The sequence below is a fragment of the Wasmannia auropunctata genome, unplaced genomic scaffold (assembly GCF_000956235.1).
Source record: "Wasmannia auropunctata unplaced genomic scaffold, wasmannia.A_1.0 LD336083.1, whole genome shotgun sequence".
Taxonomy (NCBI): Eukaryota; Metazoa; Arthropoda; class Insecta; order Hymenoptera; family Formicidae; genus Wasmannia; species Wasmannia auropunctata.
In genome coordinates, this window is record NW_012026807.1 from 373,342 (window position 1) to 399,928 (window position 26,587).

Sequence of the window (26,587 nt, forward strand, 5' to 3'; positions counted from 1 at the left end):
GGGGGGGAGAAGATTCTTAACAGATGCTTATTAGCATCGAAATTGTTCGACAATTTAATTTGTTACAGTGGATTCAGACCTCATGTAAGAACTGTGTTTCAAGACCGACAGTTTATGCGGCACACAGTTTGTATGTGGCTTGATATTGTAACAGTAAAAATTATTACACACCAACATCCGTTAAACTTTGAAAAGTTGAAATTAACTTCAAATATTCGAAGTAAATAAAAAGTAACGGCCCTAGTTAAAATAGCTTCTTTCGTTTTCCAAGGATTGTTTTCGTTTTGCTGTGCGCGATAAATAAGACGCATTTCGCGTTTACGCGTGTCGCTTCTACGAATTAATCACGCGAGAAGTTGCGTATGACGTATTTTGTCTCGAAGCAGTTCAACAAGTGAGCGGATCCAGCGAGAAACTGTAAAATTCGCTTAATGGGAGAGCTTGACGGAATTCGGTGGATCTCACGAAGAGCAGGAGACGCCTCGCGCGCGACCGTGTCGCGCGTCGCAGCGAATCTCTCTTTTCATGCAATCCCTTTTGCCCCAAGTCGAGCTCGCGAAGCGTGGCGTTGAACTTGAAAGGACGACGGGTTCTTCTTCTTCCTTCGCGGTCACGAGAGAAACTCGAGGAAAAATGTGGCTCGGCACGGCCTTCGCCGGGAAACCGTCCTCTTCGATCGAACGAATTCGCTTCGAATCGCGGTTCGCTCTCCATCTTCGCCAACCTCTCCTTGATCTATCCAGGTCCCATGAAATAATCATGACCGGAACGATTCATAGGCAACTTGCATCTCTTTCCCTCCCGTCTATTAAATTAATGCCAGCTTGATTACTTTAAACTTTCTAGATTCTTAAGTTGACCGTGCACGTTGAGTTTCTGAATTCCTTACTTCTTGATACGCGTTGATTGTTGAAAATTCAAATGATTGAACGTATTAGGAAATAATTTAACTGTTTATATTTATATGGTGGTATGCTTAGATTGCCTTGAAATTTTGGATGCAGTAACTTTTAAACGCAAGGTTACCTCAGATGTTTTATTTTTGAATGAATGATGTCTCCTACACGTTCCGAATGTTGAATCTGAGTGGTTTAACGAAAAAAAATTTCTTTCTTTGTCCTGAGTAAGGTCAGAGCGATAAGACTATCACTTATTTCGTTTCTTTTTGTTGCAGATCCACCTACCGGTAGTATCTACATGATAGGTGGAGTGCTGATCGCTATGGTTCTGGTGGGCGTCTTGATCGTCCTGCTCGCCGTAACGATCAGGTAAGTGGCACTTTATCACATATTATCGTTCATTGTTGACGTTTTTATCAACAATCTCATAATGAACCTCATCCATCTACTATAATAGCCATTAAAAATTGCCTTCAGGCCATTCCGACGTGGATTCTCTGTCATATGCATGCATGGATTATTAATATCCTATCTTGATTATTTTATCTTATTTTGACGACTTTAAAACTGGCTGGATAAAATATTAAATAATGATCGATATGCAATGAGAAAACATCCGTTCTAATATTTATCAGACACAAAAATGTCTTTTTTCTTGTTGTAAATAAATATTAGAGATATCGACCTATTTATTAGTAACAATTTAGAAAATTTTAAAATTAACGTATTAACGTTTTATTAATTAATATACTAATTCATCTATTTTTGAAATTAACATATTAATGTTTTATTAATTAATATACTAATTTAATTTATTAATTTTTGTAACATTATATTCATCCAGCAAATTATACTATTATATATTAATATAAAATTACTATCACAAAATATATTTTATCTTTTTTTTTTATAAAATAATTTTTATCAATAACTTAAACAATCTTATCAACAATTGTATGTTTCATCCTATCCTCATATCCGTTTTCTAGTTTATTACAGGTTGAGCTATTAATAATGTTAATTAAGTAATTCACGTTAGAGCACAAGTGTGATGGTACAGCCTCGTGAGTGACGTTAAATGCAGCACAGTGCTAAAACGCACTAGGAAAAATACAGATGGAAGAAAAATAGCGACGAATGGAATAATTTCACGTGACGAATACGCAATAATTGCGACCGCTAACTAGATCTCGCATCGACGAATTGCGCGCTGAAAATCGTCAATTAAGGCCAACCGTCTCTCTTGAGTCTCTCTATCTCTCTCTTTCTCTACTTTTCTCTCTCTTTTCTATGTTTAATAGCAATGTCGATTAAGCACAACGCTTGTAAAATACGATGCATCCTAAATTAGTAAATTGCGAGAAGCAAATTTAACAATGGAAATTAGATTTCTCGAAAATTCTCTTGATAAAAACATTTTTTTCATTAGACCTGACTTAACCTGTAATACATACATAAAGATAAATGATGAGCAAGAAATAATCGATAAGACAGTATTCATTTGAATCAATTACAGTGATTTTTATGCATACTAAATAAATTGCAACAGGCAAATATTGTTAAAATGATTGAAAATACATTATTAATTTGTTCAAGACTGATATAATTGTTTAAAATTGGAATTAGGAAGAAACAAAAATTAATTTATTAGAATGTGAAGTCTCTAAAACCGTTCACACATATTAGCGAGTAAATTTCCCTATAATATCTTAATGAACATTTCTTCACTTAGCGCATTTAATGTAACACGGTATCTCTGTAATTTGATTTTTCTATTCTCGAAAATTCTCACGATTGCAGATTCCGCGCATTTATGCGCAAATTCAGAGGTATTCTATCCCTTTGTCTTTTTTCAGCTCTTAACATTAACGTATAGATGTTTTCTCGCGATGATGTATAAAAAGCACATGCAGAAGTAAATTAAGAGAGAGAGAGAGAGATAAAGACGCAGAAGTGAAATAAAGAAGTCGAAACCCGAGAGCATCCGTGTTTATCCATCCGTCCGTCCGTCCGTCTGTCCGTCCAAGAGTGTCGCGTGGCATCGGGACGCGTGGCTGAAAACGGTACGTCTGGCGTGCGCCGAACGGAAATAGAGATAAAGGCAACGCCAGGCTCGTGAGGCGCTCGCATTTCCCTTTCGACATTTCTTTCCCAGAACGTCGTCGTCATCATGAGACACCGTCGAGACGCTGTCTCTCCATCCGTTGCAGATCAGAGCAACGTTGTCGACCTTAACCAAAGAATGAATCTTATCTTTAAAAAAGAATTTTATCAGTTATGAGACTCGAAAAATTGCAATCGAAATTTTTTTTACTTTTCACTACTTTAGTCATAAAAATGGAGCTAGTAAGCAGTTTATAATAAGTAAGTGTAAGTAAATTGTTAAAAATTACAAAATTTACGTCCCTGTAAGACTTCAAACAGCGCTCTTCTCAAAACATTATTTTTGAAATCGACATCGAAATCGCGATTGTTCAAACACGGTTTATTCGGTCAATTTAAAGTTTTCTAATGACGCTTTCAATCATTTTTTTTTAATATAACAAAAAAATTTCAAGATAAAAAGAAATTTTTTACAATAATACGCAATTCCGACGTTTATATGTGTCTAGTTTTGCAAAAAAAATTTTTTTTAATTCCCTTTGTGAACTAAAAATAATAAATGTAAAAATAAACAATTTTTTATCCCAGATAATTTATCGAAGATAAAATTTTAGCCATCATACAGATGCCCATTGGATTGTAATAATTATATAGATGCCATCATTGTTCATTTTAATATTTTTGTTACAATTTTGCATCTCTATTATTAAAATGTGTTTTTCCAATACATACTATTTAAAACACTAATTCCCTTTAAATAAAAATTGTATATGGCATTGAAAAGTATCTTAGTTATCAGTTCGCTACATTTCTATAATTTCTTAATCATTATATTACACAGAGTCTGAATACATTGCGACAACTTCCAGGAGACTGACAGAATTTTCATACGTAATATTGGAAAATTACGCGAACAATTATGAATTAAATTTAACAAAACTTAAAAATGCTTAACTCACGAATAGTTTTTGTTTTTATTTTATTGATTTTTTTTACACTTAATCGCATGTCTTTGAAACAATTGAAACTCGAGACGTTTCTATTCTCGCCGACCGCTAAAAGCACGAGCACGTCTTTTATCGAGAATTTTTATACGTGAGGAACGTTCTTCTCTCGTTTTAAAATCAAATATTAACATTAGAGTTATCTATCATCGGCAAAATAAGTTGGACAGTTAAATCAATAAAAACGAAAATATAATTGAAATAGCTGTTTACATTATAATTTTGATGAATATTGATGTTAAATGATATCTAAATTTCATAATTATCACAATCCTTTGTCATTTTCGTTATTCTGATAGATTCTGATGTAGATAAGCTCTGTCTTTACGAATTGTCAAAACGCACAATGTTGCCGGCTTGATCTTATTCACCAACTGATTAATGATAGAACTGAATGATCTACGATCTGCCGCACTTGTAAACATGATGATTCTGTCGCTTCGCAGCGGCACCAACACCAGCGACAAAATATAATTTTTCTGAGAAATCTAGATTTCGTATTTTTTCTTCACAATGAGGTTCAATATTCCTCTTTCTGCCATTCATTGTTTTTGCGCTAAATCTGATCGTGTGATTCATTCGTTATCGCACCTGCGTGCGTGATAATCAATTAATAATAGATATTCTCGTATCCGCATCTCGGTGAAAAACCGAGTCTTGAGTAACTCGCTCTAAGAATCGGGATCTCCTATCTGTGTGCTGTCATGTACGAGAATAGATTTCAAAATGAGCGGAGAACAGCCGAGATAACATATGTATAATAGATTCTTTTGTCTTCTTCTCTGGCTCTCTTTTTTATTCTAGTCTACTATTTCTATTCTTATTTAATCCGGTTATAACATCAAAGATCAAAAATCAATCTTTCCTTGCGTTTTCTTGAGTTGACCTTAGACGTTCTACAATTCGCGTTCAGACTCTCCGAGAGACAGAATTTTATATTTATAATGTTGTGCGCTGCGTAATATGTTTGTATTTTAATATATGTATATTTTATATACATATATACATATTTGTGTATGAGATTATTTAATTGTTCTTCGTATTTCACTACATGTGAAATTATAAATATACTGCTATCTTGAATTATTCTGACGCGAATGATAAATTGTCTGAAGTGGACTTAATTCTTTATGTTCATTCTATTTTATTCCGTTCAATTCAAATTGAATCAAATTCCATGCCTGAGATTCAATACGTTGTGCTGTTTTTCTTATTTTGCTTCTTATTTTGCTCTTTTCTCTCTGTTCTGTTCCAACGTAACTTGGCCGGAGGAATTCCGATAGTAAAGGCAACGTATACAAATGCGCACGATTTAAAGATGAGGACCTTGCTGTTATTGTTAGGTCAGCATAAGCGTTGCGCATGTAACGTATAACAGACGAGCTCTATGTGCGTATTGTGTAAAGTAATAAAGGCATCCTCTCACAGCCGCCGTTGCATAATCGCGGACACAGTAGTGTCTCTAAATTATTATTTCCTATCGCGGTCTGATAAACTTCGTGCGATTTGGAACGAAACCCTTCCCCCTTTTCTTTCTCTCGCAATTACTTTGTCTCTTATTTGTTAGTTTCTTCGAATTAAACTCGATTTTAAATTTAGTGCAATTTTGATTCGGCTTGATTTCATCTTATCTGAGTTAATTAAATTTGACAGTATCTTTTGATATGATTGATTACGAAAAAATTGGCTTTATTTTATTTAATAATTCTTCCTTTTATTTTTGTTTTGACCTGACGTTAAATCCATTCAGTACAAGTTGTTTGTATTAATTGAAATTAATTTAACTTAATTTAATTATGTCTTATGCGTTTACATTAAAAATTCTATACGTGCTTTCGTTTTACTAAATGTATAAAATAATAAATTTTTTTTTAATGTGTACATTTTGTGTAATTGTGTACAATTGTGTAATTTGTATGATAAAATTTCACTTTACCGTTAAAAGTAATAATAACTTGATCTTTAATTAAATTTAATTTCATTTTTTATTCCATTCAAGAGTAAAGCATTGAATTAATTCGTGGAAATATTTAATAGATAAAATTTGTCGATTGTAATCCACGAATCGATATAATCTCGCACTAAAATTCACGTTGATACATGGCGAATTTTTTCGTAAAACTAGTAAGCTGAATATATTACACACACCTGTACCGCGAGAACTGTCACGAAGATGAAAAAAAAAAAGAACGGCCTTCAAACACATAAATTCGCTTTAGAATAGGGCCAGGACGATTATATGCTAAATATGTTCTGTTAATCATTGCAATACATCGCGGTACGTAACATGTGCAATACATCGTATAAAGAGAAACACCGAGTAAAAAAAAAAAAGAAACGTTAGAAACGACGACGAAACAAGAGGCCACGGTCGCAACCACCGCAGCCGCTGTGTCGTGTCGCGTCGCCGTCAGTTACACGTCGCGATTACGTGATGTAAGGTCGTAAGTCCGCCCGGTCGGCCTTCCGTTCCGGCGCGACAACTGTGACGACGACGTGCGTGCGCAAGCCGTGGCGCGGCGACGCGACGAGCGGCAAGCGGGCGGGCGGGCGGGCGGGCGCCGTATACCGTTTGAATTTCGCCGCGGTAGCGATTGGCTGTCGCGCGCGACCCGCGCCAATCCCGGCTGCCCGCGCGCGTGACGTCACGGGAGCGGTATAAGACTCTTTATAATAAGAGACGACCACGCATCGCTCGACGATTCAGATGCGCGCTGGGTTTGCAAGCGATGAGTGGACAGAGGTAGTTGCGGAGTTACGTCGGCTGCGGCGGCCCTTCAGCAGTGAGAGACGACGCCGTTCCTTCGAAATCGCGTGTCCACGTGCGCGTAGAAGAGATAAACGAAAAAAGACAGGGGGATAGAGAGAGAAAAGGAATCCTACCGAATGATCGAGTGCCAAGGATTCACGAAGCTAGTCAGTGCGAGTATCGCGCAAGTGTAAACGGTGATATCCTTAGCTACGAGTGAGGCGGAAGGTCGACAAAGAGAGCGTTGGAAGTGCGTTAGTAAAACCGTTCGATAGAGCGAGGCCGGAAATAGAAATTGTACGTGCGACAGAGACGGAGAGTAACCTAGAAAGAAGCTAATGTGTGTTCTTAAAACTCTGGGAGACGAACAAAAGACGCGAAGTACATTGATAGGAGAGAAAGAGAGAGACTTTGAGGTAAAGGTCCGCATTCATGTCCGCGTGAAAGACGCATGAATGCAAGAATATTGGAGAGAAAGAACGATTGTAGTGTTTCTAAACTCCGATTTAGCCGGGTAACGAGATCACATTAGAGAGAATAAAGATCTAGAGAGAAACAGAGAAATCTGTTTCTCGGACGTGAAGGAAGACAGCTGATTTGGGATCTTGAGAGAAACAGAGAAATCCGTTTCTCGGACGTGAAGGAAGACAGCTGATTTGGACGACAGAGCTCCCCGCGCTGTGTAAAATCCGTGTGAGAGAGAAAGAGATAATAGACTGACAAGTGAGGAAAGTCCATCCACGTTCATTTCTTTTCCTCATATTTTAGAATTTCCAAGTCGCTCGTGGGAAATCCGGAACGTCTCGATAGTCGGAATCCTTGACAATTCGAATGGAACGTACTCGAATCACCGCATTCCATAAAAACAGTGTCGACTTGCGTAACTTCGGAGTTTCTCGGAATTTCAGGGCTCGAAGCATTCGAGTGCCTCGAAAGCTCTCGTTTTTCGAAGCCTGGATCTCGCAAAATATCTTAGGTACCTCGTAAAATCCGCGAATTTTGGCCTCGCGAGATCTATACGGATTTCTGATTTTTCGAAGTCTCTCGTTGAGACTCGTTCCTCTGAGCTGCAGGAACTCGTGTGATACCCTGGAGAGCTTAAAGCAATCCGCTGCCAACGAGCTTCCTGGTACCGGGAACGCGATCGCGGCAAAGGCAGGCAAGCTCGCGAGGTTGTACCATAAGTGCAGGAAGATGGTTGGGAGCAACGGGACTATGGTCGCGATTCGCCTTGTTCGCAGCAAGCTGCGGAAGCGCGAGGACCATCATTCGAGCGCGGGTGCGGTGCACCCCGAGGCGACGGTGGTGCAGACAGCGACGTCGCTCGCGACGATCGGGACGGCACCGGCGCATCCGGACGGTTGCTGCACGCAGATGTCTACGACCACCATGTCAACCGACCTCGGCAACAGCGTTTGCGACGAGCATGTATTCGCGACGACGGTGACGCCGTCCACCAATCCAGTCGATCCGTTCGCGTGGCAATTCCCGCCCCCGTACCCGCCCCCCCATATGCCGCCGGCGCAGTACGCGTTGTACAACGATCAGGTTGGTGCACACCTTGTACGTTTTGTATTTTATATACTGGCGCTCTCGACTGGCGGTTCTCAACTTTTGTTGTTTCTCGCCAGTATTGAAGAATCGCGATTTTCTGATTTTTTTTTCTTGGAGAAAAGAATTTGAATATCGGATTAAGACGATTCAAATATCTTTTTACGTATTCGAAACTTTTCCGATTTTTATGTTTCGTAATATTTGTATACTTGTGATAAAAACGAATGTTACATTATAAAGAATATTACAAATATTTTTATTGTATTATAATACAAGGTACTTTAAATTGTTCTAATGTTTTGTATTGCTATTTAACTTTATTTAAGTATCTAATTTATTTTATTTTTTAGAATCTTTTATATTTTTTATTAGTCTTGTATAAGAAACAAAAAAAGTGACGATCGAAAGCGCCAGTTTTTTTTTAACATTAATCGTATATAAAGAGTTCGAAATCTGTTATATTGTAATAATCTCTATATATTCCTTACTCTTATCGATATATTCTTAATCCAAATCTCTTGAATTCAAATATTAATGCAAAGTAGATGCAAAAATAATCTCCATTTATCTACTATATTATACTATTATATGACTATACTATACTGTATTCTACTATATTATATATCTACTGTGTTCTACTATATTGTACTATTTATCTACTATAATAATCACATTTATTCGTACGAATGGCAGGTATCGCAATCGTATCGATTTCAATCTCGCAGAATTGATTGTACACGAATGTAGGAGATATATAAAAATAATCAAAATATTATACGGTAAAATGGTTCAATAGACTTTTCGTATCCGTTTATTCATATTAATACGGAAAAGAATTTTTTCAGATACTTCTTTCGAGTCACGTTTGCCGGATAAAACGCGATTAGCTCAAGTCAATAGCACAAAACTTTGTTCCTAATCGCTCCTCGCGATCTATCGGTCTATCTAACCGTCACAACGGCTAACCGACTAACCGGTGGAGCCAGTATTACTAGATTTTACTGGTTTCCCCCTGCTACGTTGTCCAACGACTCGGGGACGCGCGGTATATCGACCGGAGACACCCGAAAAAAGATCCGCAAGCATAGAAAGCGATGGATGCGGTCGCTGTTCCATAAGGGTGACTTTCCCCATGACAGAAACGCGCGGTATATATACATTAAATAGTAAGACTTGTACGACTTGCTTTCCCTTTTTCTTCCTCAGTGATGACATACTGACTTTATCTACAATTCTCAACTTTAATCCTCGGTATAATTTAAAGACTTAATTATGCTCTAAATTTTAATAAAATCAAAGAGATTATTATTTTGAAGTTAATTGAAAGTAAGACTTACGAGACGTTTTTGAAAAGACTTTGTAATACGTATCGAAACAAACACAAAAATCTTGTTCTTTGAAATCATGCAGTTTTATTCAAAGCGCCGAAATATATATACTTTGACATTAAAGGGACAATAAAATTTGAAAAATTCTGTTATGTTTCTATAATTCCGTAAGTGATCAAAAAAAGCTTTGCTAAAAGAAGAATTTCTACAGTCTTGTCATTCCAACTGTTTGATTTCCATCTTTTCCAATGCACCCTCCGTAAGACAGGGGGAGGAGGAGGAGAGGGAATAAGAAGCCTATTCGTCAATCGATAGTCGGGACAGTGACCCGCGGCCATCGCGGTTTCACGCTACTTTGCGGACGATCGATTATTCCCGCCGTTCGAATGGCGATTGCTGATTGGCTGCAACTGCGATGCGCTTTTTACCGTCCTAACCTAACGTGGAGAAGTGAATTCGATCGCGACGATTAAAATAACATTGCTTCCTTTTCATAATTTGTTTGACCTCGTAAAAAATGACGGAACATTAAAGATTTTTTTTTTTTATTGAGAAGGTTGCCATCACAATTAGGTCACGGCGTAATTTATCGATCTTGTGAGGGGGAGCTTGTAAGTTAGCAATTAGGAAAATTAATTTTTTTATTTAGAAAGAATTAATGAATTAGAAGGGCGGCTTTATATAGACCGCTTGAAATAGCCGTCGCTTTTAATAACTTTACGCCAATTAGTCAGTAGATTAATAAAACATAATTTTTTTTATAGTTTCTATTCTCGCTACTAAATTAAAAAATATATTTCTATTGCATTAGCGTGACATCGAGTACGAAATTAAAAGTGTATCAACAATATACATTCACGTTTAATTAGTAATAAATTCAATAACAATGAATTGCAAATTTTTGTAATGCAGGCATCGCGACGACATTGATTAATTTTACGGTCGTAGTTTAGCGATAAAATTATCACGCGAGATATAATAAAGTTGCAGAATGTATGTATAAATACACTGGCGAAATGGGTGCAGCTCTCGATGCTTCTCTGGCCTGGCGCTAAATTTAGCGTCGCCGGTGGGCGTCTACCTACCGCCGCTTACCAGCCGGACCCCGAATAGGGTGCAGCTGTCGAGTTCACGAAATACCGTTCCTCCGTCCGCAAGATTGGCAGGTCGTTGGAGTCGCCGCGATTCTAGCCAACAATGCAAACTTTATGTAGCAAACTTTTAAGTGGCGAGGCTTTTATATATGATTTCCGTAATTAAATGATCTCTGTATAATTACTTATTTTTTAAGCCATTAGATATTTTAGCGATTGCGAAAGAAGAATTATACACAAATCGCGTTTTAGAAATGTGAATAGATATTTAACAAATTCATAAAAAAATATGGTATCCAGTTAAAATATTTCAGAGCTCAACAAAAGTGTTCTTGTATTTCAAATCGATTTATTTTATCGCATTTATTTTCACAGACTTTGAACCTGCGATATGAATAATACGACATACTTTTGTATATTTCACATAACTCATTATTGGTTTATTTACGTATGGATTAATGGTATGAATACATAAAACAGGGTCTCTCTAATTTTGCAGGATACCCTTGTACATGCATTGCCGTCGGACCGGCCTGGGTTTGCAAAGGGCTTCCGCAAGAATCTCGGTGGACGCTGGCGTCGACTGGTGAAGCGGAAAGCAGAGACGGATACCTGTGCCATTCCTCCCGAGCTGAAGGATCAGTTAAAAACTATCTATGTCTATTGATGGCCAAAAAGTCTGTCCCGAAAGCCTGAAAACCCCGAAGAGAAAACTGAAAATTATCGATGAAGGATCGATAAAAACATGAAGAGTATTGTTAAAAGCAGGAAGAGGCTCTAGTCAAGAAGTTGAGGTGAATGAAATTGAAATGAAAAGAGGGATTAGGAAAGACGTGAAGGAAGGATAACAAAGGTGAATGGTGGAAACACAAAAAAGCTGGTAGTGACATGAAAATCGAAAGAATAGTGGAAAGAAGCGTATAAAGAGACAGAAGAAAGTTCGGGGAAGGAATGGCGCAGGTAGTTGATTTGGCTAATAGTTGACATATCAGAAAGTGTGCCTGAAGAAGTTGCAACGAAGTGCCTTCTTTTATTCCACAAGCGCCTTCTCATGAGACTGATACCGCGAGGAAACCGCGATACATGGGTGCGACAAAGCGAGTTACCTCGTAGCTTCTGCGTATATGTTTTTTTTTTGCGCAGTTAATTAATAGCCGACAGTTCGCCGTACTTGAAGTAGTAACTTGTAGTAGTAACTAGTATTAGCGCGTCGGCTGGACTTACGGAAGGTACGAGCGGCGTGCGATCGATTATTCGGGAAATCTTGCGGATTCCACAAAAGTACGACTCCTGCGATTTTAGCTAGTCGCGGATCGAACTTCGCTCTTTTACAGCTTCAGAAGTCGCAATCTCGAGGGAAAAATTCAACTGTAAAACTTTAAGTTATTTATTAAGAGAAAAAAAAACAGAGCGTACACATTTTCCTATTAAAGTGCAAACTAGTCGTATACCGAATGGGAAGACTTGCAGCTGCTCGTGGTATGCGTCGTATCGTATCACAACTCTTCGGCAGCAGAACGGAACCGGCGACAGTCCGTATTTTATTCAGTTATAAGTATATAAAGTGTCCTTCGAAGCTAAAGTAGGTCAGATATTATAATTTAAGAAAGTTCTCTTTGAATATGATTTCGTATTTAAAGTAAACTTTACGGATGAAACAAGCTTGATTCACTTTGGCTTTGATTTCGTGTTACGCGTATGTGAATTTTTTCTTGGGCTTTAGTTGACCCTTTCGGTTCATATATGAATGAAGTCGATCGCCCGCTATCTCGTTCCCGTAATTGGTTTCGAGGCCGCCGACGTCAAACTGTAAATAAAATGTAGCGATCTCTCTGGACAAAAGTCCATGGGAATGTACGATTTAATCAACGAATGGACTTTGGTGTTCCTAAAAATCCTCAGGGGTCTGAAGGAGGTTCTAGGATTCGAGAATCTGAAGGGTCCTCCCGCCGTCAGAACGGAATGCGGCGCCTCGAAATAATAAGATAGGTCAATTTAAAATTATCGAACTATTACGACGGCTCATATTGAGTCCGCTTTATTGTAATGCTGACGTGATATTTCACTTGTGCGCTTGCATTGACCCTTTAATTGCTATTCAATACATATTCAACGAATAAAGTATTATAAAGTATTAGAGACTGTATTTGAAAGAGTCATCTTAAGAGTCATCATCGCATTCTTAAAGAAAATTTTAGAGATTTTAAAGAAAGGTATTTGTGTGATACTAAACAATTATTTCTATATTCAACTCAATAATATTTACGTATTTAATTGTGCGATAATATTCAATACAGTAATTTAAAAATTATGAAATATTCTTAAGAGATATTGGAATAAATTTTAGTATCTTTTATTGGCAAACAATAAGAAATGTTCATTTTAATAAGTGATTTTGTTTATGAACAAGTAAAATGTATTTGATGGATTAATTTTCGGTTAAAGGGTTAAGCGGTGTAGTGACGCCATGAAAAGAGCTTTCTCGCGTCAGTGATTAATTAGAAAGTGATTAATTAGATTAAAAAGAAATCGATGGATATGACGATCATTCGAGAAGTTCTGCTGATTTGTTAATGTTATTAAAATTATTTTTTTAAAATAATTAAAATATTAAACTTAGGATATATTTAAGCACAAAATTTTATTTTTACCAAAGAAAAGCATAAGAAAAATTGTGATTAAATTTATATCGCCAAAAAATATTGGAAATTATTTGTGAATTGAATGAGCTTAGAAATTATTTATGCAATTTTAATTAAGGAACAATTTTTCGCATATAACGGTGATTATACTTGAGTGTCTTAATTGCTTTTTATTGTTTTATATATAATTGATTTCTTTTTAATATTTTTATTTAATATTATTATTTTCCAAAAGTATCGGGCAGTTTCCATTGGCACAGATATTTATTTTTGTGCGGTGTAAATCTCGCGAAAATTGGCAGTACTTCACGAGTGACCGAAAATCCAGAGGATCATGATCCTCGGTATAATAGTATTGTAGAGTGTAAATAGAATAACGGGTGACCCGTCGATTTTTAGAGTTATTTTTAAGGGCGTAACCGGCAATATTTCTTGCGACGGATTTAACGAGATGTTTTATTGACTCGCGCCTTCAATTCTTTGAGTATCATATTTTAGACAAAAATGAAAAAAAATTAAAACTTTTTATACGACAAAATATCCTATCTGATGTGTTATTATGTAAATGATTTTATGACAATCTAATGACCAATTTTTCAAGCTGAGAAAAAAAAGATAGTATCTTAAAAGAACAAAATTTGACTTGTGTGAAGCGCAGGCTGATAACTGAATTTATCAGTCATCCGTATGCATATTTCAATTCAAATGGAAAATATACAAACGCATATCAATTCAAATTCCGATGCTATCAATTGTCAATGATATCAATTTGAAGCGAGTATATCATCACACAATGACGTGTTAGTGTGATTGTATTACGTAAAAAGTTCAAACTTAAATAAGATATTCGTTTATTTGCATTCGAAAACGAATTCGGGAGTGCCTTCGCATAGAAGATCATCGCACGAGATTAGTTGCAACACTATGCCTGCGGTAATGTATTAAACACATTAACGGTCTTCGGTGCGCTTTACACTAAGCTATCAAATTTCTGTGTAGAATCATACTTTTTTGTTTACATAACTAATTGCATGGTTCAATTGCTTCATGTAGAACGAAAGGAAAGGAAAAATCAATGGATTGCGTCACGAAGTTGTCTTTCGTAAACACGGATATACTGAACACCGTAGAGATTCGATTGTACAGTGTATAGCAAGCCGTTTCTGTTTTCTTTCTTCGTCTTTTTGTAAATATAATAGGAAGTATCAGGATAGAGGGGTCGCGCCCCTCGTCACCTAGTCACTCGCTCGATTAATAATTTCGTTAAAATGTAGCTGTAACGAAAATCAACCGACGCAGCTTGTTCTCCCCAACAATAAAGACGTCAAATAAAGAAGCAAAAAGAATGTTGCAAACAAAGGAATTTTATCTGAATTTAATTGACAGTGAAAATCCTCTATTCCGTAACTTACCTTTAATCCTTACACTTATTTTTAATGCGTAGAATGAAGTGGGCATGATAAAATGTTTAATACAGAAGCGATTTAGTCGATCTTTTGAAACTTATATATTTTATACATTTCGAAAGTGAGAAGACTGAATCTATGTTAAAAAATTACCGTTCTTTCATCCTTTTTTTAATATTAATTATTTCTGCTAAATTGAAGACCAAACTCCACAAGGCGTTGCTGTTTTATCGACGATTTACACACACACACACACACACACACATACACACACGTAATAAATTTTCGTGCTAAGATTTTTTGAAAATTAAATACAGTCGAATCTCCATAACTCAAATCTCAAGGAAAGAGAAAAACACTTCGAGTTATAGAGTTTTCGACTTATCGAAATTCGAGTCAAAGAGAGTTAAAACATGAAAATTCGAGTTACGGAGGTTTTGTACGAGAGTTTATAATTTTCCGGTTATAATGGCTTTTAAAGCAAACAAAAATCAATATTTGACAGTGAATTATTTATTGCATATATAAATGTAATTATAAAACAAAATACAAAACTATTATTCATGATTATACATAGCTACAAGACTTGTAGAGGTTTTAAATTCGAGTTGCAGAGGTAAAATAATACATCTAAATATCTGACAAATAATTCGAGTTAAGGTTTTATTTCGATTTATAGAGGTTTTTCGCAGTGGAGCGGAAGGGAATAAACAAAATTTTCGTCTTATATATAGAAGTTTTCGAGTTGTAGATGTCGAGTTATTAAGGTTTAACTGTATTTAAATCTAATTATACAAATTCCATATTGTTTCTTCATGCAATCCAATCTACTAGTCTATAACCACCGTACGAGTTTCAAAGTTTTTATATTAAGCACGTGTTGCCTCAACTTGACAGCTCCAAACGCCACATACAGCTAAAAAGATCTGAATTATAAAATTTTTTTCGCATAAACTCCGGGCATCCGATACGCGTATATTTTAAATCTTAGAAAAGATTTTCAAATCTATTAAAGTAATATGTAAAAATCCCTACACAAAAATAAATCGGCAAAACAATTATTAATTTTTTGTTGTTTGTGACACGAAGAAAAAATAAAGATTAAACTAGAAAAACTGAATTGTTTAGAAATTTTAAGTCATTCTATTGTTAGAATTATTACATAGATTTAGATTAATTTATTTTTTTGTGTCTGAATTGTTTAAAAAACATAAAAAAATATTAATATTTTTATTTTTTAATACTTTATTAAGTATTATTTTTAATACTTACAAAACTTTTCCTATATTAATTATATATATATTATATATATTATATATTGATTATCAATTTATTAATGGTTGTTATACCTCAAATGTCTAAGAATTTACTTAACTTTACTTTGAATGCAATATATATAAAACTTCTCTATACATTATTATATTATAGTTATAATATCACCGCATGATAGAAAAGTGAGAACAATAAAAAAATTATCACAATTAATTTTTTTTATTTATTAATTGTATCACTTTTTTGTCAACACAGCGATACATATAAAATTTTATACGATATACAAATTCCTCTAAATTGATGACGCAACAAAGCAACTTGATAAATTTGTATTGAACGCCCAAAAAACTTATACAGCAACGATTTACCTTTAATTCGTGTTTTTGTGCATTTTTATAATTGAAATATATCAAATAACAAATTTTATGACATCTTTTCGTTCCAATAGAATTCGGTTATATATTCTTCTCTTCATCTTAAATATCCAATCGATTCGTTTAACAACAACATTCATTTAACAATTATATTTAACATTTATATAAATAAATTAATAAAATATTATTAGTTAATATCTAGAGGAGGTATCCTACTAATAGCGATTAGAGTCCCTAGAAGGTAGAGTCTGGCCATGTCCCACAAAATGACGTCTGTAATGTGGCTCATGTACACACGCATACACATACATCATACAACACATTTATAGTGTCTAGTCATCATCTATTTTCTAGCACAATCATGTGCTATATATACAATTTTTATGTTAGGTGATTGGTGACGCCATTTTGAGGGAATATGGGATTGACCAATGAGAAAAATAACAGTGAATGGCCAAACTCTCCCTTCTAGGGACTCTAATAGCAATCGAGAGTGAGTTCCAGAAGCGGGGAATTCGAGTTCGAGTTATAGATTCCAGAACGGATCGAAAGTACTGAGTACTCGGACCATATATTAATTAAAGCTGCGAATAAATGCATAAAGCAAGACTGATAAAATTAATACTTAGGAAAAGTGAGTATTTACAGTAATTGTTTTATTGTTTTACATCTAAAACAAGATTAGGATTAAATCAAGTTAAACTAGCCAAAAGGCTGAATTGCGATAGTGTATAAGATTGCATCTTTATTATTGCATTTGTATTATTGTTATACGCATATTTTAATTACAAATTTGTTTCTTACACGTATGATGAAGTAATTAATCACAAGGAATTATAAAATAATTATATAAAAATGCGTTATATTGGAAGACTCGCGGAGATATAATTTCCTAACCTTAAAATGTCAATTATTGCTCTTCTTGCAATGCTGAATGACAATTTTTATTATTACACGTTTATTCCTAACACTAAAATATATACGTGGGGAAAATTTCGTTAAAATTAATAAAGAATTGAGGATACTCTATTTCAGATAGCCAAATTTGTTAAAAACGGACTTAGCAGAATGTCTACACTACAGTTTTATTGGCAGAATGTCAGCAGAGATACAAAATCTGCTAACAAAATATATAATAATAGCTTAATTGTAAAAACCGAATAGAGATTGTGCCATTTCGTAATCATTTAAATGGTATACTCCATTCATATGATTAGAAAATGACAGGTTCTACTTAATTTCTACTGGCAATTTGCTGTCAGATTACATCAACAGACTCTGCTTGCAGTCAGCGGTCACAGTCGATACTACTGATACTAGTCTACCGCAATATTCTGCTTGAATCTTCCGGCAAACTATTGCAAAACTTGCTAATGTTTTGCTTTCACTGGAATATTTAACCAGAATTCAGCTTACTTTTCTATAAATCTCTTAAATAAACTAATATCTAACACTTTCGGTAAACTTCTAGCATACTAACGTTTTATTCACTGGAATATTTAGTGAGACTTCCTCAACTTACTTTTCCACAAGTCTTTTGAATAAACTATAATTAGTATCTTACACTTTCACAATCAGTAATATTTGTTCTAGCATCTCGACACTCTGACTGTTAGCAATCAATACGCAACTGAGACGTGTTTCGTTTTCTTAAAAAACTTAGCATTCAAATATATTATAGTTTTAAAGGCTTTTCGTCTAATTATCCATATAAAGCAAAGACAAATATGAATGTTAATTAAGCAAAAAACAATGATGTAGATTGTAGTACATTTCATCGACAAGACATGAGCAGTTGTGAGGCGTTGATCAAACCTATAGAGAGTTCAATCAGAGGAAAGCTGGAAGCTGCACTGAAACCTCTTCACTGTGTCGTCATTAATGAGTCCTACATGCACAACGTTCCCAAGAACTCTGAGACGCACTTTAAGGTAGTGGTTGTATCAGAAAAATTCGATAAACAGCCGTTGATTAAGGCAAGTATTATCAATTCTTAGTAATTTCCTAATTACTGATATTTCGTTTTCATTAATTTTAAACCCATTTTTTGGGTTCAAAGAATTATTTAATTGTATGATGAAATATAAGATATCTATATGAAAATATAAATCATAGGAAAGTAACATTATTTGAAGCAAATAAAATAATACTCATATATAAGTTTAAATAATCGCGAGATTAGAACTAGATGTTGTTTCGCATAGAATAATGAAAAGGATATCTGAATCAATTATTAATTTAGCGACACCGGATGATAAACCAATTGTTGCAAGCGGAACTCCAAGGAGGTGTACATGCTCTATCAATTGTAGTAAGTGCCTAAGTGATGAATATTATTTATTAACAAATCCTTCACTATATTAGAAGAATTATGCCTTATTTGAAAGGCCAGATAAAAAAAGTTATATTATTATGTTTATTATCGTGTTTTCAAGGCAAAAACACCAGAACAGTGGAAAGCAAGCGATAAAACGATGGCTGCGAGTCCTGCTTGCAGGGGCGGTTTTGGAAAGTAATGTCGTGTAATGATTTCGTGAATTTAACGAATAATTATATAAGGATAATAACTTAAGTCGCGAAAATAATTTATATAACAGAAGTATCACATAATAAACACATAATTCCGCTGCGATTGACATAAATAATATTTCTTTTATTAAACGAGATCATTATGCATGAAACGTCTTCTGTACACCAAACAAAATCAGGTAAAATAAAAAAAAACTACTTTGCAAAATCGGAACATAGAATAAAACGGAATTAAATTATTTGTATTATAATACAGATCAGAGACTAATAAAAAATTTAAGAGTTCAGCACATTAAGGTAGTACACTCGCAAATTCAAAATTTTGAGAATTTCTTGAAATTGAAACTATATGTTGTACTAGAAGTCATTGACACGCTTGTGCAATTAGAATGAGATTGACCATCTCAATACTGAGATATAAGCAATTAAAAATTGCATTTTTTATACGTGTCGCCTATACAAAGTTGATAAAACTGTCGCGTTTATTTTTGTAGAGCCTAAACTAGTATTGAGATTTTAATAAAAAACGAGTATGTGATGAAGGAATATGAAATGAATATTATGAAAAAAATTCATAATTTTTTACCATTTAGTTTGGAAAATAGAGTCTTTTAAAAAATATAATTTTCGATTTTTATTGACATATGGAGGCGAGTGAAGGAGGCAGCCAGTCGAGCTGCGTTAGTCTGCGTCTGTCTGAATTAATTTTATCTGCGTGCGGTCAATGGATAGGCACAACCAAATGTTTTTTCTCACTGGCGGCAATGGGAATATCGCCACGGAGCGCGCGAAGAGACCTAACTTTTGGATGGTATTGTCGCGAGTGTACTACCTTAATCAAAATATTAGATATTTGAATTACCTTCTCATCTGTTGTTAGACTGAATTTTTTAATTGCAAGGTTTTGATTCAACAATACAATAAATACAGCAATTACAGCGTATAATGCAAGTTTGATATGAAAAAATAATTTATAAATAATTGATGAGATTCAATGTTCGCTTTGTTTTTTTCTGAATTAACTTCGTATGTATATTGAAAATACAAGAGCTTTTAATATAAGCATGTATATACATATACATCACAAATAAATATAAGTAAAAAATTTTTAACAATTTTCTTTTTTTCTTTAATTAGGCCATGTATTGTTGTGCCAATCCCTGCAATCAGTAACAACTGCATAACGTACATAACGAAAATGACGAAAATAAAAAGATGCACTAATGTCACAACACGAATGTATCCAGTCTTAATTTGCCTTCGTTTTCGGTAAGATAAAGTATATCCGCCATTGATTGCTCGGCTATCGCTTCCTCCGCCTTCTCGTGCATCTATGATAATTGCATAACATCGTTAACGTTAGTAAGAATCAACGCTGTTATTCACAATTATAGAAAACAGCTTCTTTATAAAATTTCAAGTTAGATGAATAATACAATATACATAAGAGAAAAAATCTGCACAGATCCTGAATAATAAAAATACAAAATTTTTACTTTAAGTCGACATGAATTGAAAATTCTATATGTTCAGCTATATCTTATAAGATAAGAATCTCAATTTATGATTGTGAATTAGTATTGTCGGCTATAAGAAAGAAATGTGAGTTTACTTACGCCTCTAAACGTAACATCCATTGGAGGATATTTAAAATTTGGTCCAAAATTCACGGACACCATCGCACTTTTGTAGAGAGAAATCCCTGGGTAATAAGCGCCTTTGTTGACATCTATGAAAGCATTACCTTGGTTGATTCCGTTTTTGTAATATACAATCTTACTGCCTTCTAAAGGACGTAGAGCTTTTAAGGCTTCCTGCACTTGATCCTTCTCCTCGTAATACAAATGACTCTTGAATTTTACTAAGGGCTAAATTGGAAAATACAAAATAATTATTAAATATATGTATGTACATACATATTCGATATATATACGAAATTATTCAATATAATTTAATTTTTTCAAATGGCTTGCTATACTCACTCTGTCTTTATAAGTATTCGGAATGTGTGATGCATCGTGAGTGTCCGGAAGAACTATGAGGAAACCCAAGGTATCACCCTCGCCATAACTATCGTTATAATGCTTGCCACGGCTTTCGTGAAATCGTGTTCCTTTTCTGTCAAAAATTTATTCAACTTTTTTTTTCTTTTCTTGAACGGAATAGTACTTTCTATAAATAGTACTTTCAGAACTCCAATAAATATACATTTTTCTTATTACATAAAAAGAATAATAGAAGAGTTGTTTTAATAAATTTACATTTTCCAACAAATCAATTGTTATGCATTTTATACCTTTTTATATTTTATATTTTATGTCTTTCAAAACAAGAGTGAGAAATAATCAAAATTATTGAGTGATACACAATTAAAATATAGAGTGTAATCTTGATTATACAAGATGTCCAAAAAGTGTGGTAATCCCTTAATATTTCAAAAACTAAGCGTTTTTGAGAAAAATGATATAGACAAAAGTTGTAAAGTTTAAAAGAATCTATTTAATGATTTTATCAGTTTGACCTTGGGTGGTATCATTAATGTCAAGTAAAGGTCACATTAATTTTTTTAAATGAATTTACTTTTTTTTTATTCTAGAATCTAATAGCTGGTGTCAAGAGCTTTCCAAAGCATTATAATAAAGTACTTTTTGGTTAAGTCAATCTCGAGTTATGAAGCTTGAAAGTTACAATACCGCCAGCATTAGCATTATCCAAGGTGTCCGAACAATGGCTAAAACTTTTTAATGTTGTTCAGGATCATGACCTGGAGACAACATATGTTAAGATCAGAAAAGTTGTTGCTTTTACTTTCATTTTTGAAAACCATTTTTATTTTTTGAAAAAAAGAGGAACAATGTACAATGGTCATGACCTATAGTCAGTGTCCCATAAAAAAAAATCGATAAACCTTGATCGATAATCCTTGATGATGCCACCCAAGATCAAATCACTGATAAAATCATTAAATAGATTCTTTTAAACCTAACAACTTTTGCCTAAAACATTTTTCTCAAAAATGCTTGATTTCCGAAATATTAAATGCCACACTTTTCGAACATCTCTGTATTAATACCTAGATCTCCATGAGTAGCCGAACTTGTCGTAACCAAGCGGAGCTTGCAAATTTGCGTATTCCTGTCCCCATCCGAGTCTTGTCGCAGATCCCTCTGGCATCTCTTCAATCGTGGCTTCCCAGTACCAAGAACCCCTGCTTACGCCTATTGTTAATGTAATTAGATTAGAATGGAATTGTATAAAGCATCACCAATCAACTATAGCAAATATTCCAGATGCGTGAAATACAAGAACAAATAAAATGCAAATGTCGTTAAAACATGGAAATAAAAACAATATAAAAATTACTCATTATGTATCTGTATGCAAAATTTTTCAATAATATTGACATCTACAACAATGGTATTATTATTATTATTATTATTATTATTATTATATTGAATATCAATAGTTTCAAATTAATCAGATTATAAAAAAATTAAGTATAAGTCGATACTATGGAACATATTCTAATTATACATTCTCTCTCGTATTTGACATTAAATATTTATATAATTAAAGATTTTTAATATTGCAATTTTTATAAAAATATATGATATCAATAATCAATATACATTGTCAACAAAATTCAGTCCCTGAGACAAAAAAGGACGCTGTCATTTTAATAAATCAATAGACAAACAGTATTCTCTTACTATGCGTGGCTCTGATCATGCAATATCCTTTTTCTCCAGTGACCGCCAATCTGTCTTCAGCTACTTTGAGCTGCGGCGCACGATCATGCAATGCAAGTAAAACCGTACTCGGACTGAGAGCGCGATAGAGCCATCCAGGTATAGGTTTACCAGCCCAATCGCTGCTTTCGTCAAATTCCTAAACACAAAATATTCAGGGAATTTACAAAATATAGTTTGAAATGTTATTGTTCATTCAGAGATTCAGGATCTTAATCCCTCGACTGTAGGATATAGAAATTGCTTTTTCAAAATTCCTAATAAAATAAAATACAAATACACTATGATTATGATGTAATGTTTAAATGTATATTAAATTTATATTATAATATAAAGTTAATGTTTAAATTTTTTACATATTAATAAAATGTCAAACAATTTTCATTAATCATTTAAAACTACTAAGTTCTTGAAATTATATATATATATATATATATATATGTGGAGGCGGAGTCTTAATTTTTCTAAGACAATAATTTGTATAAAATTAAAAAAAGATTGATATAAAAAACTGTAGTATACCTGTCGGAAAGGCGCGTGAGGATCCGGTTCTGCTAAAATGTATCTATAGCCGTCCTTGTTGAAGGGATGCTCGAGTGGATAACCATGAGCCGGCAGCTTAGGAGTGGTCATGTCGGATCCTCTGCCCTTTTTCCCGGAACCCGTACCCGCAGCTTCACCTGGGAGCTTTCGCTTGGCGTTACGACCTCGCAATCCTCCGCTAAGTGGCACTGAACGTTCCATCACGATATTTTAATACGTAAACATGTTCGATTCACTCAATATTTTTCGTGAACAATATCAGGTCTTAATTCTGTTTTCCCCTTTTTAATCACCGTTTCTTCTTTTTAACATTTCAAAATTTGATAATTAAATTTTTTTTGAACAGGGGACTGATTCATTATCATAGCGATAAATTCCTTGTATAGATAACCATATATAAATGATATGATTGGCGATATTGAAAGTAACGTTGCGGGCCTTATAATGAGGTGCCTTAGAACAAAGTTTATTGAGATGCCTATTCGATTTCTCCGTTATGATTCAAACTTGAGTAGTTTGCTGATAGCGAGTTGGTGATTGCATTTGTGATAAGATAAGGAATGACAGATCTACATATATACAGTTATGACCAAAATTGACTTTAGTTATACTATGTTTGAAAAATTTGAAAAAAGCGAAAATTTAATTGAAAATTTAGTGAATTACATGCGTTTAATTTTTTGTACTCCAATAGGAGTAAAAAATATTTTATATAAAGTATAAATAACGTATACTTATATGCAAAGATTAAGATAAGCGGGACAATTCTAAACTTTTGCACGCGTATTTTTCAATTAACAATGAATATGGAAGAATCAATCTTTTATAAATAAAATTTTTCTGAATGCGAATTTTTAATCACAGATTTTAATTTTAATTTAAAACCAAATTGATATTTAAAAAATTAATGATTTTAAATTAAAATTTTAATAAATCTATTAAAGTTCAACTTGATAATAATAGAAGTAATAATAATTTAAAAGTGATGGATACGTACCAACGTGCTGTATGCCCATCTCTGTTGCTCGGAGGTGACCATTCTTGATCATTGCTTCGTAATTCGGTTTAATTGACGTGAGCTCAAAGCTCGCCAGTCCGAACAGCTGACCCTCAGACGTACTTTCGTCCATCGTAAACAGTATGCCGATGTCTTTAAGGAGCGCTCTATGGATCTAGGAGATCAAACATTTATCAAAGATAAAGGCAAACAATTACGGGGAGTCGCCTAAAGTTTGAAATTTATCGTTGAACTCCTGGTGAATTACGATATAAAAAGTGAAAAAATTCGCACACTGCTAAATTATCGCGTCTATCATAATCTGTCGTAACAATGACGGATATTTTTATTTGGATACCGTAGCATGCCAGGACTGAGTAGCTCTGCGAGGCATTGTAGTCATGCTCTCCCAATGACAATCAATGAATGGTATGATGTCCTTGTCCTTGTGGAAAAGAGTCTTCTGCTCATTCTCCTTTTGGCACGTCTGCAGTAGGTTTGCGATCGCTGTTACACACATCTGAGGAAATGCTGGAAGAGCCGCCAATAGAAACATTATAACAGATAGCTCGATAATGAATTTTATCATATAACAACCAGGGTTGGAAGCATTACCTTAAAAAAAATGTGTTACCGTTACTTGAAAAGTAATGATTTGTTACTTTTTTGTAATACTAAAATAAGTTTAATTAGATTTTAAATTTATATTATTTGATTATAATTATTAAATGTAAATAATAAATATTGAAACTTGAAATTCTCTAAACTAGTCTGCACATAACTACAAAAAGAGCATGTTTTTTTCTTTATATTACTTATTTCTATAGATTAAATATATTTGTTGTTTTTAAACATTAATATCATTATTAAGAATGCATTTCAATATTCGCTGAAAATCTACGATATTTATATAATGTGAATTATAGTTTTTTAATATTAGTAGTGACTATCGGAATGTAGCCTAAGAAATATAGAGTATACAAAATATTTTTCAAAAAATAAAATATAAAATAAGAAAATAAACGGATAAAAAATAATGAATAAAAAAGTAATGACAAATTCGTTACCATAAAAATGTAACGATATTACGGTTATAAATAGAAAAAAGTAACAAAAATGGTAACGACATTACAAGTAAACGTGTTACTTCCCAATCCTGATAACAATTCATAAATGCTACAGTTATTCTCGATACTCACGCGCCTGGTTCTTCTTAAAGCTTTCCAATCCAGTTGGCGAACAATTTTTGCACACAAATACATAGTTCATCATGAACGGTACCAGCTTGCCCAACTGGTATCCAATGCAGGATTCATGGAACCAGCGAGAGCAACTAGCACAAAGTAATTCCACAATGTTTAGATTCCTTTCCTTGCCGCTGTAAAGTATGTTCCACGGTAAGTCAAAACAGCGTTGTAAAACATAAAATATCACCAGCATGATTTATTAATGAATAATCACCAATAACAATTTCCACTTTCGTTGTTGTTACTCTGTACATTAGTTTTCTCCGCTGCTTCATCCTGCTTAGATCTTTGCTTCAGCTTCTCATCAGACTTGATTTTCTTTTCCTCAGCAGTCTCCGTCTGCTCTGGCTTGTCATTTGGACTAAATTATATATATTTTTTATTACTAATTTATCGTAAACTAACCATCGAAATAACCATATAGGTTATAATAACTCTAATTCTACAGTCATATGCAGTTGTACATTTCATTTCGTCGGATTTTTAAATTCTCATAAATTCTTGAACATTTATAAATTCTCTAAATTCAAGCTCCTAAAGATTTACTTCAATTTATTTAAATTTGTAGAGAATTTTTTTGAAATATTAATTTTACCTCAATTACTAACTAGTTAAGAATTCTTGGAGTTTTAATTTCTCGGAATTGCTAATATCCAAAGTTTATAGGTTATCAATTTTTTATACGTACAACTCTTCCATTTTCAAATTCCAAGATATCAATTCTTTTAATTGTTTGTCAACAATTAAACCAGAGAACATAACCTCAACTTACAATACCCGGTACACTGCGCATAAATAATGAATGCAAGTGGGAGGTAAAAATATACATATATATATATATATACATATTAATAGATATATATATGATGTACATAAAAAGAATATATAACATATGTAGTTTAGTGCGATAAGTACTCGTTACCTGTCACTTTTTTCTTCTGCCATTGTTTCGTAGTCGCTTCACGCTTCACGTTATACGAAACTCGCAATACAGGCTGCGTTTCGTTTGGCGCTTACAGCTGCTTACGGCGCTCACAAAATCATTTCATCCTTGTTGTTTATCAAATATTGAACAAAGACAAATAATGCTTATAAGC

General features: G+C 34.0%; 3 protein-coding genes across 10 annotated transcripts in view; 2 read left to right on the top strand and 1 right to left on the bottom strand.

The window, feature by feature from the left end:
• Positions 1-11,632, top strand: part of LOC105448566 — a 109,276-nt gene extending 97,644 nt beyond the window's left edge. For all 5 annotated transcript variants that reach the window (XM_011687217.1, XM_011687219.1, XM_011687218.1 and 2 more), the window contains 3 exons: positions 1,175-1,268; positions 7,997-8,303; positions 11,231-11,632. In XM_011687217.1, coding sequence (XP_011685519.1) covers positions 1,175-1,268; positions 7,997-8,303; positions 11,231-11,398 — 569 coding nt within the window. In that variant the 3' untranslated portion in view covers positions 11,399-11,632. The remainder of the gene's footprint in view (positions 1-1,174; positions 1,269-7,996; positions 8,304-11,230) is intronic.
• Positions 11,633-16,890: 5,258 nt separating this feature from the next.
• Positions 16,891-20,186, top strand: LOC105448569 (bolA-like protein DDB_G0274169). 3 transcript variants are annotated; one of them, XR_974258.1, is made up of 5 exons: positions 16,893-17,059; positions 18,187-18,401; positions 18,668-18,736; positions 18,861-19,133; positions 20,092-20,186. XR_974258.1 is itself a non-coding variant. In XM_011687226.1 (4 exons), exons 2-4 carry the CDS (start codon positions 18,213-18,215, stop codon positions 18,939-18,941), a joined length of 339 nt encoding a protein of 112 aa, XP_011685528.1. In that variant the 5' UTR covers positions 16,891-17,059; positions 17,461-18,212; the 3' UTR covers positions 18,942-19,168. The 3 variants fall into 3 exon arrangements, 2 of the variants coding, with proteins under 2 accessions (XP_011685528.1, XP_011685526.1); XM_011687226.1 differs by lacking the exon at positions 20,092-20,186 and having other exon boundaries at positions 16,891-17,059; positions 17,461-18,401; positions 18,861-19,168; XM_011687224.1 differs by lacking the exon at positions 20,092-20,186 and having other exon boundaries at positions 18,861-19,168.
• LOC105448568 (set1/Ash2 histone methyltransferase complex subunit ASH2) lies at positions 20,075-26,571 on the bottom strand. 2 transcript variants are annotated; one of them, XM_011687223.1, is made up of 11 exons: positions 26,413-26,571; positions 25,705-25,851; positions 25,443-25,621; positions 24,602-24,774; positions 24,244-24,418; positions 23,226-23,434; positions 22,665-22,842; positions 22,028-22,172; positions 20,937-21,072; positions 20,571-20,822; positions 20,075-20,285 (listed from the first exon to the last, which is right to left on the bottom strand). In XM_011687223.1, the coding sequence occupies exons 1-11, from the start codon at positions 26,433-26,435 to the stop codon at positions 20,181-20,183; spliced, it is 1,722 nt and encodes a 573-aa protein (XP_011685525.1). In that variant the 5' UTR covers positions 26,436-26,571; the 3' UTR covers positions 20,075-20,180. The 2 variants fall into 2 exon arrangements, with proteins under 2 accessions (XP_011685525.1, XP_011685524.1); XM_011687222.1 differs by lacking the exon at positions 26,413-26,571 and adding an exon at positions 26,179-26,318.
• Positions 26,572-26,587: the final 16 nt, after the last annotated feature.